The following is an 18,324-nucleotide window of genomic DNA, read 5'->3' on the forward strand; positions in this document are numbered from 1 at the left end:
CTTGAGGCCGAAAGACAGAACTGAACTTTTTTGGGGAAGAATCAAGAAAAGCCTCAATGTTTTATCCTTCGAAAAATAGATCCTAAATAATAAATGAAAATATGTGTAAATATTTTTTTCTGAAATATCTCTATAAAATAATTAGGAATTGAGATAACATAAAAGTGTAATAAAAATATTATTTATTTTATCATATTAACAAGAGATCATATTTTGCCGCACTCCAAATTTAGCTTTAAGAAATATTTCTCTCTTTTTAATCATGGCGTGTAGTAAATGAACGTTTTGGAGACTTATTTCAAATTATTAACATTTAGAAACTGAAACATGGCACAAATTTATTGGCTTCTTTTACACATCCAGATTTTATTCATGTTAAAAATATTTTTTTTATAAATGCTTTATTTTGAAAAGGGAGCAATCGTATAACTGACTAATTGACTACTTTAATTTATGTAACAATAAGAAAGTTTGCACCTTTATATTAAGAGATCACATATGCAGTTATTGGTTGGGAAAAGTAGTTTTTAATTAGGTTTTGTTGTCTCTTGTTATTAGATCTACATCGACAGGATTATTACAATTATTGTTGTTTTTGTCATACATGAACCCAAACTGCAAAATTTTGTTAGAGACATTAAAACAGAAAGTGTTGCAGGTATTTTTCAAGACATTTATTTTGACATTTATTTAGACACAAATAAAAAACACGTTCCTCGACAAGGATTTCCACTGCAGCGAGATTCACAAATATATTACCACTCATCTTATTTACACTCACTTCTTCTTTTTAAGACATAACTTTGAATGTCAACTCACATAAATATCATGCAATTAAAACATTTCTTTAAGAAACACGTCTCCACGCAGCGTCCAACACACAGGCACAGTTCAGTCTTCAGCAGCGAGGGTAGGAGAGTCTGAGCTGCTCGTTTATTAACGCGGCGGTGCTCAGCATGGCAGGAGGGCAGAAAGGAGTCCTGGGGGCCTGCAGGAGCGTTGGGACCAAACATGAGGGGCCCGACATGAGGTGACCGTACAGGCCGTGCGGGCCCTGCTGTGGGTTCGGGTTCTGAGAGACGAAGGGAGAGGGTTTGCTGATGATGCTGTCGATGCTGAAGGAGCACTTGGCTTGCGGGCCCGACTTTGGCTCACTGAGCTCTGTAGCGCACACTCTGAAGTCTTTGGCACCACCGCACTTCCCTTGGTTGTTCAGAGTTTGTGGTAGAAGGTGATAGTTGGAGGGAGGCATCATGATGCCCTCCTGCAGGGGCATGTACCGGAGAGAAGCGGTGGGTGGGGGGCTCACCTGGCCCTGCACATAGTACGGTTGCCCATACGGTCGCTGGAAGTTCATGCTGGAGTAAAACATTAGTCCATCTTTTCCAAACTCGGGCTGGTTTCTCTTGAAGCGCTTCCTTCGCCGCAGGAAGCTGCCGTTGTCGAACATGTCCTCCGAAGCTGGGTCCAGGGACCAGTAGTTGCCTTTGCCCGGGTTCCCAGGCTCCCTCGGGATCTTGATGAAACAGTCGTTGAGGGAGAGGTTGTGCCGGATGGAGTTCTGCCACGCGGGGAACTTGTCCCGGTAGTAGGGGAACTTGTTGCTGATGAAGTCGCAGATGCCACTCAGCGTCAGCTTCTTCTGCGGGCTCTGCAGGATGGCCATGGTGATGAGGGCGATGTAGGAGTAGGGAGGCTTCACCGAGCTGCTCTGAGCTTTCCTGGACGGCTGTGCGTCTGGGTAGAAACTGTTCTCACTCTCCCCTGACGAGTCCGGCTCTGAGGAGTCACATTCAGCCCCAGATTCTGCTGAGGAGCCCGCGTCCGTGGAGCACTCGTTTCCATATAAACGTCCGTGGGTAGGCTTATCCTCTCCCACTATGTCAATCTCATCGTCCTCTGTGGGCAAAGCGGCGTGTTGCGAGGCTTCAAATTCACTGGAGAGAGTCATGGTCACACGTGGAAGGGTCACGAACGCGTAAAAACTCTGCTGTGCCAGGTGAGGCACAAATGGCTCGCCGTGCGTAAAAACCAAAAGCACCTAGTCATGCGTAAAAGCGCATCTACTGTGTGGTTCCCCTTAAGCCTCGTGTGGCGGCTGTTTACTGTGATAGTGAGAGCTGTTGGCTTTATATGTTGAGACGCTGCAGCCCAGCAGGCCAGTCCCTTTAACCCTGTGGACCTATCAGAGTGGCCCCTCACAGCGGGGAGCAGGAAACAAGAATACAGGTGGGGAGGGAGCTGAAGTGCGCAGGGCCCATTCATGCAGAGGAAGACCAGTTTCAGTCTGCTATCTTGTTATATGGCAAACTCATTGTGGGATTTATTTGAATTATGATCTGATATTAAAGAGCAGACAATATATATCCAATTTAAAAGGATGCTGATCACAGCAGCTTTACAGACTGTAAACCTCTGTACGCGCTTTACGCACATTCATATACTTCATATCACTTTTTGCATTGACTTTGGTTTGTGCTCTCTGGGTTTGGGGAAGTTGTGAGGACACTGCTGTTTCTGTCCTCTCTAATCATTTGATATTACAAATCCCACAGCAGCACAGTCGGAGGTGGGATGCTCTTGGGATTTTTAACACCACGCCTAACCCGTGATAAGAAACCAGGTGGCCCCCCTCGGAACCCCCGCGGGTTCGTTTAGTTTGCCACCTCTGGATGCCCGCGGGTGATGTGACCATGAAAATGGCCGTGGTGGGGCTCCCCGCGGCTCGAGAAGAAAGGAGGCAATGGTCGTCTTAACGAGACCATCAGCATCAGAATCGAGAAGGAAACGGCTCAGCTGCTCGGTGCGTTCAGGGCCACAGGGCTCAGCTCCGCTTTACGACCGGCGTGAATAAGCAGCGGAGTCATCCTCAAAGCAAACCGGTTCAACAGCGGATATGTGCCAAAGCCGTGTGCTAAACCATCTCCATTGCAAATGACCGAGTTGGGAAAACTCCACCTATTTCCTCACCTGACCGGGCCTACTGTGTGTGTGTGCGTTTGTGTGTGTTTGTGTGTGACATGGTTCTCTCATGACTGTGCCTTTGAAAGCATTAACAGCAAATCCCAGAAGATATAATTGTTTTAAGTCGTCGAAAAAGCTAATTTTAAACAAAGATTCAGACCGGCAGACTGCACCACACAGTTATTCAATCCAACTGATGTGGAGTAATTTTATTTTTCAAGGGGCAGATAAAGCAAATAAAAACAATTTAAAAAAAGAAAATATTTCGTTCGCATTGGGGTGAAGTAAAAATACAGTTTTTAATTTAAGATTCAGTCAAACCAGTAAAAACGGAACTGTTCCACTGTAGAAAGCTGATTGAATAAAAGGCAATCACTTAGATTAGACCTCAAAACTATACATGTTTGTGTGGTGCTGACAAATTGTAATAATCTTATTAAGGAAACTTTAGTTGAAAAACATTGTTTTACAAACACACTGTTCTAATCATGGTCTGTTCACTGAATGCAAACTTTGAAAAGTCTTTGTATGCGTTTCAAAACACTGAAAGCTAAGATGTTAATGCCCATTTCACACTTGGTTGAGTATCTTGTGACTTCCCCACTTGAGCACGTAGTTGTTATATTAATAGTTTGCTATTGTGAACTACGTACACATTTTCACCATGTTAAAAATGTAAAAGTAAAACGTTGACATATATCAGAAAAATGACAGAAGCATCTTCAGAAAAAAAGATTTATTTTGAATAATTTAAAAATACAGGATGATAAAGGGCAGAAACAAGCGCGAGTCTCTTTTACAAAATACATCTTGTACCAGATTTTTAAAGAGTAAGTGCATCACTGCTCTACCCCATCACTAGGGTAGAGCCCCACCCTTCAAACATTGCAGATTTTACAATGCTGATTTCATTTCTTGATTTTAATGGTATCTTTTGTGAATACACACATTCTTGATTATTTATCTCTTTTTTAGGGGGGGGGGGGGGTAAATCACACAGTATTGAACTCAGGAACCACAGCAAAACACACGCTGTAGCTTTTAGACCTGGTAAAACTAGCGTCTTGATCACTACAGCTCAGCCATCCTCTGGCGTACCTCACCCTCGTGAAGGAAAGGAATTAACATCTGAAACACACGACCCCAGATCCATGGACGACCAGAGACACAGCTTCTGCTCACGACTCAGCAGTTTTTGACGTAAAGAGGAGAAAAGATCTTCAAGCAAATTTGTCTATGAATCCTGCATCACTCTGGAAATGAACTGTTCCAGCAGAACCTCCTTGTCCAGGTTCCTACCTGCAAATAAGAATTTAAAATTTCACTGTACCTGAGTAAGATGACAATACAGTTTTGGAATCTTGGAGTGACCACTAAGTACGGCAAAAACACAGAAATGGTGGTTGAGGACAAAACTCATATTTTTGCATTTTCTGCAGACTTTTATTGAAGGAAATAATAAAAACATAAGTTAAAGATTCTCAAAACTCTGATGGAGAATTACAGCAGAGAACTTCACGTGACAATTCATACTAAAACTACTAAACTTTAAAGATATGAATTAAAGTTAATGAACAACAAACAATAGGTGAAGATTAGGATTGAAAAACTTGAATGTCAATTTTCTGCCAGTGTGATGAAACTCATTGAATTGGCGGCCTTTACAGAAGTGGTTTAATAATTATGTCAAGATAAACATGTGAAAGAAGTGTGTGTGTCTTCACCTATGAAGACCAGTCGGTTGATCCGCAGGTTCTCCTCCCAAAGCTGTGGAGTGTCATTCAGCTCGTACAGCTCGTGGACCCCCTGCAGCATCACTTGGTGGGCGTTAGCTGCAAATGATACTATGCCCTGAAAACACACAAGTCCCAAGTCACGAGTGACACATTAACCCGCACTGAATGAAGAATCTGGAGCCGCTTAATACGGGTAATACAGCGGCTGTTATTGATCACTGCAAACACCGGGGTGCATACTGTTCTCTAATGTACCTTTAACCGGATGACGGTCATGGGTTGCCCCTCTTTGTTTTTGAACATCTTTTCCCATAAGAGCTCCTGAAACACAGGAGAGTGGGTGTTTACTTTTCAGAGCAGTAAAGACAGCGGGTGAGCTGGATGATGCAGAGTGTGTGTACCTGGATGAAAATATTCAAGGCGTCCTCAGAGAGATCTCCAGCCACCTCAAACGTCACCGTTAAAATACTCTGAAAATGACACAGACACTTTTTTACTGGAATTCATGGAAGAATTTGGAAAAATTATTAAATAGTTTTTCAATGCAATAGTGAAAGAATCGGCCAAATGTGTGAATGTGATGTAAAAGTAGCGAAACTACTCCAAAGTAATTCATTAAAGTAGAAAATACTTTGTTACAAAATCCTTCCGTAAGCACTAAGGTTTGAAAGTATACACGATAATAAAGTATCAAACGAAAATAAGAACTTGGCAAATGTCCAATCCAAAGTGTAATATTTTCTCATTTACACTATACGTTTGTTAAAAGATTATTATACTTCAATGTTGCCAAGGAAGAGCGAAGTTTATGCATTAAATAAACTGTTGGCTAAAGTTTAATCTACAGGAAATCATTTACAAACTGATCTTTAAAATCTAGTAGAAGTAACAAGTAACTAACAAGGTAACAAGTAGCTGTCGAAAAACCAGTAATATAAGTTGAAGTCATGAAATAAAAGTATTCAAGTGGATTTAAGTACCTCGAGTTATACTGTAAGTTCACTGCTTGTTCGAGTCTACTTAGTTAAGATACACGGATGGCACTTCTTTTAACATATATTTTTCTGAGTTTGAGGGATTAGCATAGTCATAATGAAGCATTAAACAAAAGACGTGTTTTTTACGCCCCGGCTGATGACTTTGTCAATGACTGTGTCAAATCCCACGACTCCCAGCAATGGCACCTCGCTCTACTTCTCACACTCACACTCACACACACACAAGCTCCCCAATACTTCCTTACAGCATTAAAAGGGCACTTTGCAGATATTTGGGGGGTGGTGGTGGCGGTGGTGGGGGGGTTGTTGTGTTGAAGTGTTAAGGTTACACACTTCCTTGTCATTTGGTATAACAACAGAAAAACAGCATTCTCATTTACATGAAAAGAGCAACATGGGGGAAGGAGGGGGCGGGGGGGGTCTGAGGGACGCTGAGCTTCATGCGGGAAAGGGGGACCCGGAGAAAACAGACAACAATGGCGTTATTTGCCCACACAAACAACCCCTCAGCCCTCTCCTCATCCTGTGATAAAAGTTCACGGTTATAAAAGCACCAGCAAGATGCGGCCTAATTGGTGGAAGCGGTCATTTGCTCTACAGCTCAGATGAAAGAAAGAAATGGAATGAGATTAAATGGAGAGAATGTTTCACTCATAATTCACATCTTCATGGAAAAGAACATGACTTAAATGATGTTTGGTTTTGGGAATAAGTTGCATCTCTTTTGTAAAATGGTAAACTTGACGTTTCCCGTTCATATCTAACATCCAGTTGTTGATTACCTGGTGAAATGCAGCCTTTATACCCCATTTTATGACCCTTGGATCTAAGTCAACCAGCTGCAGGGCCATAATATGTAGCCAAGACTCTGGCCAGTCTAGCCAATACAGTGACGTCTAGAGAAATTCAATGTCTGTGCCGCCACGTATGACCCGAGACTGCATCTATTTGTAGTGCGACAGGGAAACATCAAAAGCCTCAAGTGGATCTCGAACACAAAACCCAAAGCGGGGAGGGAGTTTTCACTGCGGTGTCACAGCCTGGGGGAATGCAAGGCACAGATTTAGCCCCAGGAGAAGGCATCCCCCCTTTTTTTTGCAGTCGGTAGGAAATGATGTGTTGAAATAAATTAGCAAACAAAACAAGGAAAACTTGAAGAGAGTAAGTGCAGGGAGCGAGTAAGTGTGAAACAGCTCCGAGCAGACAGACAATACCTTGTCGAGATGGGGGCTCGTCGGTTTCACAAGCCGGAGCTTCTCGGCCAGACTTTCAGAGGAGAGAAGAAATCAAAATCCATGAAAGGTTTCTGCAGTTTCAGTCAATAAATCAGAGTCATTTTTCACTTTAAAAGGCTCAAGAGATGAAATTGCTTCATTTATCACATTCATTCAAATTTATTCTAAAATTAAAAAAAAACTTTTAAATATTCTGCTTTTGTTTATATCTGTCAGATGCACAGTGGCGTATTTTACACATGTCACAGTGAGAGATTTGTAGGATTTCATTTCCATCTCTAAAGTTTTCACAAGTCCATTTAGAGTTGCGTCATTAAGCACTGATACAGAACACTTTGTATTCCCCTGTGAGAAACACGTCAATAATGTGGTTCCGTGTCCTCTCTGTTCTAGTTGCTGACGTTAGAAGTTATTGTTCTGGTTTGGTGAAAGATGACTGTCTGATTGTACACAGCTCTTAGGTTGATTAAGGACCCCCCCCCAAATGGATTGTAAGACAAATTAAATAATATAAATCAGCATTTCTACTTCATGTTGTGCCACTTCGTAGTCTTCATTAGAATCACATCTATAGTTTCCATTTAGGTTGTTTCTCAGATAATTTTTTCACATGATAGTTTTAGAAACTGTATTTTTAATGTCATGATCAAATTACTTGTTTAACCCTGTTTTTGTCACATGTTGTGTTCCTATTTTACATTGTTTATTTGCCTGCTGTAAAAGACAGTTTTATTATCAATGAAGCTTTCATGCTTAAATAAAGGCAAAAGAAAATGACTGTCTAAAGAACAGTGTACAATATAATTACAAACAAAATTATGTTTTTTTACTACTTGTATTTGAGTCCTTGGTCTTTTTTGCAGAAGATGTGTGGATTATACCATTTTGGAATGTACCATTTAATCTGTGTGTTTCTCACAGTACAGCACAAAGTGTTCTGTATCAGTGCTTAATGACACAGCTCTGAATGGACTTGTGAAAACTTTAGAAATGGCAATTAAACCCTACAAAACACTCACCACCACCCCCAAATAAACCACAGCCCTTGTTCTCCCCATCAGACCTCACAAGGAGGCTAAATGTTGTGTCCAGCAGCTCGAGCCCTGTGTGCTGTTAGTGCCACACAGGCAGAGCGGCGGGGGGCCGCTTCAAACAGCCAGCATGGGATCCAGGGGAGGAGGGGCCCGGACTCTCAAAGGCAGGGGGAAGACGAGCTGTGTGTTGGGACATGGGGGACTCCTCGGGAGTCAGTGGACACACACAGCTCTAATCCTCTGCAGCTGGTCGCAGAGACACTGACCGAGGGCATGTAAGAGAGCTTTAACACCGCGGCCCGCTTCATTCACATGAAGAGATGAACACTGATGCTATTCATGAGAAAGACATTCTACAGGGGATACAATATGATGACCACCCTGTGGTGTAACAGGGGGACGCTCAATAAAGGAGTCTGTTAATTAGAGAGAAACACGGTGAGCAATAGTATCAAAGACCGGCGGGTACACAGTTCAGACAGGGGAGCAACAAAGGCCGTCGATGCAGCCAAATAAGTTCTTGATCCTTCACGGCGAGTTTTAGAATAGACACCGTACAGGAGGACAGTCGATATCATCAGCAGACACACAGACCAATGGAGGAAGATTGTGTAACTGCTGATATGTTTCTATTTGTGTGGAATTTGTGGTTGTCCACATGAGAAATGTTTATTTCAAACAGTATTTCACTCAATATCTATTTTGATTAGATTTTGGTCTCAGCTCAGGAAATTCAGCCTTGACTATAAGAATCCAAGTCCTATGTTGAATTTATAACCTTTACTAAACTCAATTGATTTCATTTAAATGTTTGATATATTCAAAAATAAATCTTTACAATACAAATCAGGGGTAATATAGAGGTCAGGGGTCTGAGTAGTGCAACATCTTTGAGATTTATTTTCTTCTCGATTCCCCCATCCGTGGAGAATGGGAACGTGGCATGATGGTATTCTAGAATGAGAGGTGTGACATGTAACATCATCTATCCCACCATGCTGGCTCTGCCTTACACACTGAAACTGATCCGGCTCTGTGACTAACTCGACTGTCTGTATAAAGATCAATGGTCCCCCACCTAGTTCAGCTTAACTCTTGCCAATTTCGTTCCTATTTTACCCAGGGGAAATTGAAGAGTTGACTTGTTTATAAATTCTGATTCAACCTTTGGAAACATTGCGATTAAAAAAGTAATAAATCCTAGAACATAGGCAGGGCTCTGGCACAGTAGTCGTTCCCTGAACCTCAGGATGTTCTGAGCAGCACATAAACAAACTACATGACTAAGGTTGAACATCATCATCATCATCATTTATCAACCAGACAGCAAAGACTTTATAATGCCCCCCTCAGCACATGTCTTAGTCTCAGTCAAATTTAGGCATCCTCAAAATATGTTGTCTTAATTTTTTGGAAACGCTGAAACTAGGCATTAAAACAAAAGTTAGTTTTTAAGTCCATTTCTTGACACTTAAAGACAATTGTTCTCAATAAAAACATGGGTTTACATGAGAATGGGAGGAAACCGACTCACTTTGCTCCGTCCTTACTGTCGAAACAATGTAGATCCAGAACTTCAGAGAGATCCACCCTGTGAAAGAAGATCACTGCTTATTCACCTTTTTTCTATTTAAATTTAAAGTGTGACTATGACTTTATATCTGTGGGTAAAAAAAAATTAAGCAAGAAATTCCATCACTTAATGCAAATTTGCTAAAAATAACATTCAGGGTCACCGAGAGAAGTGAGTTAAGCGAGAAGTTGTGGGAATGTTTTTCCGATTAACCCCTCGCTGCACGCTGTCTTTCATGTCGCCACCCTGGTCTGAACTCTGTGGGGGGGGGGGCGAAGCCGATCCGAAACACACCCCAACCTTTCATACACTGCTTGTGCTAGCCAGATGCTACTTGGGTGCAACAACACACAACTTGCCAACTTAAAGCACATAAACACACATACTTGCACACGTGCAGGCTGACACACACGCAACCATGGTGGCTTGAAGACCCGGGGTCAAGGAGCAAAGACTTGTGGGTAACTGGAAACCATTTGAAGGTTTGGTGTTTACTCAGGGTGCGCCAGTTTGTGTATTTATACGCGTGTGAGTGTTGGGGGGTTCTCACGAGCAGTGTTATGCCTGAACTGCTTCATCTTTGATACGAAGATCTGAGGAGCAGCAGCAGCACGTGGAGTTCATAGAGGGAAACTGGCCACAGAGGAACTACATGACCTTAACACACAAGCACACACACACACATACACACAAACGCACAGGCACACACATGCACGTACAAAAAAAACACCAAACACTTACCTCGATCTCTGGCATTCTAGAATCTTGACGAGACCATTTATCGACCTGAAGTGAAAGAAGAAGCATGAAGGAAAGCTATTTGTAATGTAAACATCTCTTGAATGTGAATAAACAGCTTAATAACAACAACTCTGATAAATGGCACCCAGAGCCCAACTGTCCCGTTCAATTCAATCAAGACGAACCAAACTGCACACACATAGATATCAGTCCCCTTGATATGCCTGATTTGTATCATGATCTACATTATTCACAAAATGACCCCAAAAAACATCCCAATCTCACAAAGAAAAACTATTTCTAGATCCACCTCCTTAATCCAGTGGGCTCCAACCCCACTATTCCCACCAGGTTTCAAGAAAATCGGTTCAGCAGTTTTTGCACAATCCTAACAGACCAGCAAACAGCAATGAAAACATGACCTCCTTGGCTTAGGTGGGGGGTTAAAAGAAATGTAATGGTAGATGAAAGCGGATAATAAGCAGCATCAATTATAAGGTTATGACCTGACAGTGTCTCGAACTCGGTTGAGCTCGTCCTCAGTCACCAGGTCTGTCTTGTTGATAACGGTCAGGTCGGCGAGAGCAATCTGTCTGAAAAGAAATGAAATACAACAGATACAGTTTATTAGGCATCATGATCCTCAACATTTACCACTAACAGCAGAGAAAACACTCATAGATCTCCATGACTTAAATCAGGACATCACTGCCTTGTCACATTGTTTGTCCACTGTGTATATGTGTGTGCGTGTGCGTGTGTGTATGTGTGTGTGTGTCACATGCCAAACTCAAATGGGAGCTGAGTGTGTTCAGTTTGGAGGTGAAAACACAAACAGAGACAAAGAATGCGAAGGGTCGTGCGACTGCTCTTTCTTCATTAGTGTATTTATTCAACAAACTCGTCCCTCTCTCTCTCTCTCTCTGTCTGTCTGTCTCCTCCAGCATCCAGCTGCTGGAGGAGACAGAGAGGGAGACGTCCAGGGAGACAGACAGAGGGGAGACCTATTTAGATCCTCTTTATGGAATGTTTTGGCCATTTTGGGGAAATGCACATATTCATGTTCTTTCCAAAGAGAACCCTGCTCATGTCAACTTGGCAAAATTTGTTAAACAAGGTGAAAGAACAGACAAGGTTCTTTTTTTTTTTAAACTCCATGGAACATACCTGACTGCTTCATTCACGAGTCCATCTGATTTTTCTTCGGCCAGTTGCTACATAGAGAAAAGAAAGTGAACTAAAATTACATATGCATCCACAAAACAAACAAAAGTAAGAAAGTGCTTGAGCCGACCATTTTTGAAAAACATTAACATTTCAGTGAACGTAGCCGACATAAAAAGTGGCAGATAGATTGATTTAAGAAATGCCTGTATTTCATCCTGGTGAACTGAGTGACTCTCTGAGCAAATGAAACCTCAGTAGATCCCTTTTCATTTTGTTGCTGTCCCGTGTCCTCACACCGGGAGGATGCAGCTATTTCATCCAACAGCTTAATATCTGATAACAGAGCGAGCAGGAAGTGTTAACCTGGATCCTGACCCCTGAGCGTCAATCTGACATGAACCTGTCACTGCCCCAATCACCATAGCTTCAACTCTGACTGAAGAAATGACAAAAACAATAGATTAAGCGACTTCTGCTTTGTATTCAATGACCTCTGCATCGAGAGACAAAGGCCTCTCAGAGGGTGTGAGGGGTTAAGACTCAGGTGAATCTGAAGCCTCTCATACAGACAGATGAGGGGAGAGGAAGGGGAGTGGATGTGACAGTCCTATTAAAAAGTTCACATCTCTGTTATCAATTACTCCTTCACTACGAGTTACCCTCTCCTTCTTTCTGTCATCGTTTCCTTCCTTCTGTCTCTTTCTCCACTTGGAGGACAGATCAGCGCCGAGGCCATGAGATGTGTCACCTCACTGCCTGTGACACCTTCAAATTAGAGCCCATTATCTCGGTGTCACTTATCCTGTTCCTTTTAAATACCACAGGGAGGGCAGGGTGTGTGTGTGTGTGTGTGTGTGTGTGTGTGTGTGTGTGTGTGTGTGTGTGTGTGTGTGTGTGTGTGTGTGTGGGGGCTGGAAACAGACACTCTCACAGGCGTCATTACTTATTTTGACTTTTAAATCATTTTTTAGCGACATCATTTTTTTGTTGTTGGTGCAAATACACGGATACAAGTCATAAAGCATATACAGATATATAAGTTTGTCGATTATAGTAGCCGATATGATCCTTTCGAAGAAATATCAGTGTCTGCGTTTATTTTTGATGAAAACTTTGATTTCACAGAATAAATAATACACATAAAATTAGCATTTATGGTCACAAATTATATACAAATTAAACGTCTTCTTCATAACAGCATCTCAGCAATGATTGCAAAACAAATATATATCTACATCTGTATCTGAAATATTTTACTTGCCAATACAAACAATCCAAAACCCAAAGATATAGAATTTAAAAACAGGCAGACCAGGAAATATATAAAATGTTCTCATAAGAAAATGTTAATGAATGACTTTGGTAGTTGATTAATCAACTATCATAATTGTTGACATTTTACTTTCTGCTAATTAAAATGTCCATTTGTCCAACTGTTGCATTACTAAACAAGAAATACCATCTCAAATGTGATCATCAACTTGTTACATACCTTCAGTCCATACTTGGCATCGATGACGGTGACGATGCCTGTGATGAACGAAAGTTATTAGAATCAGTAAAACGACAACTTGTGAATTCTGTTGTGACCTGCCGTCGCCTTTTGGTGTTTAGTTGTCTGCTGGCTGCTGCCACCCTCTCAACTATGTGAGGGAGACTTTTGCTCCGGCAGCCTGTCACAACAGAGCCGACAGCTGCGTATGTGGTGTGAGGAGCAAGACACCGTTCATGCAAACACACACAGAGCAGATAAATAAACTGTGTCACAGGCCAGGTACCATTTGGACAGGTCACAAAAATGTCTCTGTCTACAAATTGTACTGTTGACCTTTCAACGACAGATGAAGCTGCTTTCGGACATGCACTGAACCAGAGACATTGTCTGGGGCTGCATGTGGGAACGCTAACGTTTTAGTCAGTTACTCCAATCCTAACCAATAACGCTGAGGATGAAAAACAGAAGCCATTCACGTAGAAGACGGCGGAAAAGATGGAGACTTGGAAAGACAATGAGATTTGAGAGCTTTTGGTGATAAGGTGTTTTCTGCAGCCGAATTTAGACGTCATGTTTTACCCAGGCACCACCCCTCATCTGAATTATTCTTAATATGTGAAAGTCTATTTTCCAGATATTTTAAAGAGTTCCCGTCTGAAAAAGGCTCGATTGTGTTATTTGCAAGGAAATGCTTGATTTGTGCTGCATTTTCATATATTCACATATTTCTAATGAAGCCATTTAAATTATTGGTGGTTTAAACACCACCAATAATCAGCGTAATGATTTAAATGGAAGCATTAAATTACATAGTTCATTTAATGTTACATATGACAGACCAACGATAAGTGAGAAATCCTGTTTAGTGCAGAAAACAAAGTGAGAAAGAGCATCAGGGACAAATATCTCACCGTCCAGATAAATGTCACTGCCCAGCTCGGCGTCGACCCAGAACATGGAGGCCACAGCGCCTGCCAGAGGAGATGAAATGTTGTCTTAGATATAAACGACTGACATAATGATAGGATACATATGCAGTGATCAGAAAATTGTAATTATAAATATTTACCATGTAAAAATGAATTCAGCTATTAATGAAACAATAAAGTAGCAAATATACCAAGGGTTCAGTACTCATGAGCAGCAAATACTCACATTTGAAAACCTGGAACCAGAACATTCAGCATTTTTACTTCATAAGAGATGTCGGGTTGATTGATTACTACAATCATAATTTATATATTAGCGAAATCCTCATCCTTTGTATTTGTTTTTAAAGTCAGTACTTTCTGGAAGCCGGCATGTTTTTTTCTGGCTGAGCTTTGTGGAGCAGATAAAACCAATATCAGAGGCTTTCAATTGTTTATCTCCTGCTCGTACATTTGGTTTGTTTCGATTTTCCTGTGAAGGCGGTTATTACAAGCCCTGATGTTCCCGTGCCAGCCACAGCTTGTTCACATAATGCCCTTTTCGTCAAGCTGCCGAGCGAGAATAGGAAAGCATTGTAAATATTTGATGGATGCCTAATGAAAACACAGTTTTTGAGTGGCATGTTTCACATAACCCATCCAACCTCCTCCTGAACGGAAGGGGAGAATCCCTCGGGAGCCCTGGTGATTGACAGTGGAGCCGGAGCCAATGACAGACCTGTCCTAGCCGATAACAAGCCTGTCTCAGCCAACGACGTGGCAGAGATGTGAGGACAGCCTTGAGTCTGAGCCTTGCTCTGTTGGTTCCGTCCGTGGGCCCAGGTGGTGTGTGTGTCTGCCCGTCTTTCCCACCTCCTGACACCTGTCAGTTAGCGACACACCCTGATCGCCACAGCCCTCTAATAGCCTAATATTGATTTCCTGATTCAAACCTGAGAGCTGAATGGACAGATAGGTTTTTGTTTTGACTGTCCTGATGTAAATAGGCTCCTTGGATTCACAGAGGCACAAGTCTGGAGTCACAAAACATTTCACTTCTGATGTGGGTTTTACAAAGAAATCTCCGGTTTAAAATATTTACAATTGATCCATAGGTCATTCCTTAAATGTTGTGGCAGGAACACTAAGCTGCTCTGAGTAAGATTCAAAAGACAGAATAGACTCAGGAGGATCAGAGTCAAGAATATCTGTTAAATGCAGTCTTAACCTGTTTTATTTTAGTTTTAATATTTGAAACTGTGTTCTACTATCAAATAATTTTTTTCCAATGACAATTCCTGCAAAAATTGTACCTGGATCGGCGAGTCCAGTGGTTTCTAACAGGATGTAGTCAAACTTTCCTTTCTTCTCCATCAGGTTCTCAATGGCTTTGAGACCATTGTCCCTGAAAACATCCAAATAAAAGCCAGAAATGCTTTTCAAAGGGCAAATGCAAATCTCGTATACAAAATACCCACAACATTTCTAAAGTGACATTATATAAAAAGTTAAACAAAGCAAGACAGTGGTTATTAGCGCCTCATTAACAAACAAATTCTTATCTGTATTGAATTTGTTACAAAAACCACATAACAATTTAGAAGCAACCTTGGATTCTGTTAATTGAAAACAATATGAGACGGTTAATCTCCATACTTGACCGAGCAGCAGAGGCAGCCGTTTCTCAGCTCCAGCCACTCCTCGTACAGCTCCCCCCCCTGGCTCACTGCGAGGGACTTCTCCAGGGCACTGCCTGCAGAGGGAGGAATTACAGTCACTGATACAGAAAGATGTTTGACTGCTGTCAAGACATATAAACAAGAATTAATGGGGAAATCAACAACTTTGAAAAATTAAAGACACAGGATTTAAAGGGAAACTGGACTTTAAAATAAGTTCAATGAAAAAATGCCAGCGATTCTAAGCAGAAAAACTATACAAAACTGATACATTAAGAAAAAATGACCTGTGTGAAATTGTACTGAGGTCAATGTGAGTATAAAGTATAATATCTGACAAACTGTGGTACATGGGGAAAAACTCATTTTACGAGCTGCTCTGGGTTCAAGGCAAAACGTTACTCTGCTGTCCTCTTGTGGAAATCTCTGAGAATACAACGATCACCCTACAACACGTTTGTAATATAATGTGTTATATGTGTGTAGGGCATCTTCTGACTAAAAAAGAAAGTTGTGAAAATTATTTATTGTTTTTCAAAAGACACGATGAGATTACCCTCTCCAAATTCATTGAGTATGACGGCGATCCGCTTGTTGTGCTGCTCTGTTAATATGTAGTTCAGGAGCGTGGTCTTTCCAGCACCTACAGAGAAACAGGAAAACAACAGATTGTGAGCAGCAGAACACATTCTTATCCTTACGAGAGTGAACAATAGCCTGGTCTAGGATCAGGGTTGCTATTGTTTGTGAGGAGGATAGACTGTGATATTATAATCCAGTTGATAATCGTACTAAAGCCGTTTGTAACACAGACAGTCTCTCACCGAGGTAGCCTGTGATGATGGTTACAGGGATCTGATCTACAGTGGCACCGGCCTGGGCGGCGATGGGCACCAGCTCTGGGCAGTCATCGTCCTCTTCCATCACCAGAAACACAGCTTGTCCTGCAGGGCCACAAGATGGAGCTGATGAGATGAATCTGTACAGAGACACATTACAAACAGACAGTGACAGATTCAAGCGTAAACAATAAAAACTGGGAAGAAGTGGATTTAGTCACTGACAACTGATTCATGTGTAGAAACGAGTAGATGCCCAAAAGGTTAGGCTATACAAATCTTATTATCAACATATAATGTTTATCAATTGCAATAAAGCAATAGCTCAAAATATATCGATATATTGCTTGTGCATTGTGGGAGCATGGTGAAGAGGTAAAATACATAATTGGTTTAAATGATCTACCTCTAACTTTGCTCTGCTTCACTTTACTTTTAGGAAACAGATCATGTTCAGATGTTGTGCTGTGGATTTGACTGTTCCCTGTACTTATTTGAAATCCAGAGGTGACCGGCCGTTTGCAGTTGAAGCTCCCAATCCATCAGATCTGCTGAATCTGCAGTCAGCTTTGAGCAGCTGCTGAATGGGATGTCTTTTTATGAATTATCTTCATTTCTTATTATTAAATTATCTTCATTACTTTCTTGTATGTGTTGTTGTCTGTCTGCATGTATGTATAGATGGATATAGTTATTTGTGTGAACCTTATTTTGTACGTTTTAAAAAAGCGCTATACAACTGAAGTCTTATTATTACTGTTATTATCTGCATGATTTCATATAGGATATTTACTCTAAACTTGTAATTTTCTTAAACAGACTTGAAATCCTTCATTTATGTTCCATCTTCATTTATATTGAACAACATTACTGCTGCTTGCACCTGTACAGGAAACTCAGAATTATTACATGATAACAAGTTTATTCTTCTTCTTGTTATCATTCTGGGCATGACATTTTCGTACAGGGGCAAGTTTTTAGGAATTAGATAAGAGTAATACTTAAATGATTCTTGTGTAAAAGGCAACATACAGTTTCTTTACAGCCTGTATCACGTGTGACAATCACAATTCAAGGACCTGTCAGTCTTCATCCATCCCTCAGAACAAGTCATAACAATACAGAAATCACAGAAGAAAAACATAAAGGACTCAGTCTAGTTCTCAGTAAATAAACAGTGCAGGAGCATCGCATAGAATACGTGGATTTCACATCCTTCGTCCTTCTCAATGCGACACGACAGCACAACAGAAGCGACCTTCGTGGTTTCACAGAGGCTGGAGAGATATTACCTGTTGTCGGTGTTAAAGGTTTTCAGCACAAACCCTGTTTCCCTGAAAGCTGCAGAGGATTCACCGTGGACACCAAGCGATCTGACAACGTGCGACACTGTGGACGCTCCGCTGGAAACCCTGACCCAGAGGTAATAGTTCCGCCTCATGTTAGTTCACGGTCAGTCCGCAGAAAGGAAACAACATGGTTATAAACACCACAGAGTTGAACACTGAAGAGATTATAGATAAGTTAAACATTTCTTGATAATATATTCATAAATATTTTAAATTGTCCTCATTCTCATAGGCAGGTTTGTCGACGAGATTTAGTGTGATGACACGCTTTCACCATAAGGAGGCGGCAGAAAGTAGTCCCTGCTTCAATCTTTCCCCACAAAATAACTTATAGAAGTTAATTAAACAAACAAAACAAAAAAACAACTATTCGAACCAAGATGATGGCCAACAGTTTTAAAGTTGGACTTTATAGAAATATAATTGTCTAAAAAATCCACAGAAACTACCGAATTAAGTAAAGATCACCTGCAGTTGTTCAGGTTGCACATTAAAATGTCACTTTAGGGAGAGGTTACCAGATTTACTGCCCATGCTGATGGGTGTGACCTTATTGTCATGTAGCCAATGATGTCTAAACTCAGTTAGTATTTCCCTGTGCTGTGC

The 18,324-nt window shown here is 41.3% G+C and overlaps 2 protein-coding genes across 3 annotated transcripts; both read right to left on the reverse strand.

Moving 5' to 3' along the window:
• Positions 1-898: 898 nt before the first annotated feature.
• On the reverse strand, positions 899-1,951 carry foxd5 (forkhead box D5). The gene has a single exon (XM_053421587.1). The coding sequence runs from the start codon at positions 1,949-1,951 to the stop codon at positions 899-901; it is 1,053 nt and encodes a 350-aa protein (XP_053277562.1).
• A 1,734-nt stretch (positions 1,952-3,685) lies between these two features.
• Positions 3,686-17,774, reverse strand: cbwd (COBW domain containing). 2 transcript variants are annotated; one of them, XM_053421685.1, is made up of 16 exons: positions 17,662-17,774; positions 16,355-16,474; positions 16,087-16,173; positions 15,508-15,604; positions 15,165-15,256; positions 13,855-13,914; positions 12,941-12,978; positions 11,449-11,495; positions 10,788-10,874; positions 10,282-10,326; positions 9,502-9,558; positions 6,913-6,964; positions 5,102-5,170; positions 4,956-5,021; positions 4,689-4,815; positions 3,686-4,263 (listed from the first exon to the last, which is right to left on the reverse strand). In XM_053421685.1, the coding sequence occupies exons 2-16, from the start codon at positions 16,452-16,454 to the stop codon at positions 4,199-4,201; spliced, it is 1,089 nt and encodes a 362-aa protein (XP_053277660.1). In that variant the 5' UTR covers positions 16,455-16,474; positions 17,662-17,774; the 3' UTR covers positions 3,686-4,198. The 2 variants fall into 2 exon arrangements, with proteins under 2 accessions (XP_053277660.1, XP_053277659.1); XM_053421684.1 differs by having other exon boundaries at positions 16,355-16,509; positions 17,662-17,762.
• Between the last annotated feature and the right edge of the window lie 550 nt (positions 17,775-18,324).

This window comes from Pleuronectes platessa, chromosome 4, assembly GCF_947347685.1.
Source record: "Pleuronectes platessa chromosome 4, fPlePla1.1, whole genome shotgun sequence".
NCBI classification, from domain to species: Eukaryota; Metazoa; Chordata; class Actinopteri; order Pleuronectiformes; family Pleuronectidae; genus Pleuronectes; species Pleuronectes platessa.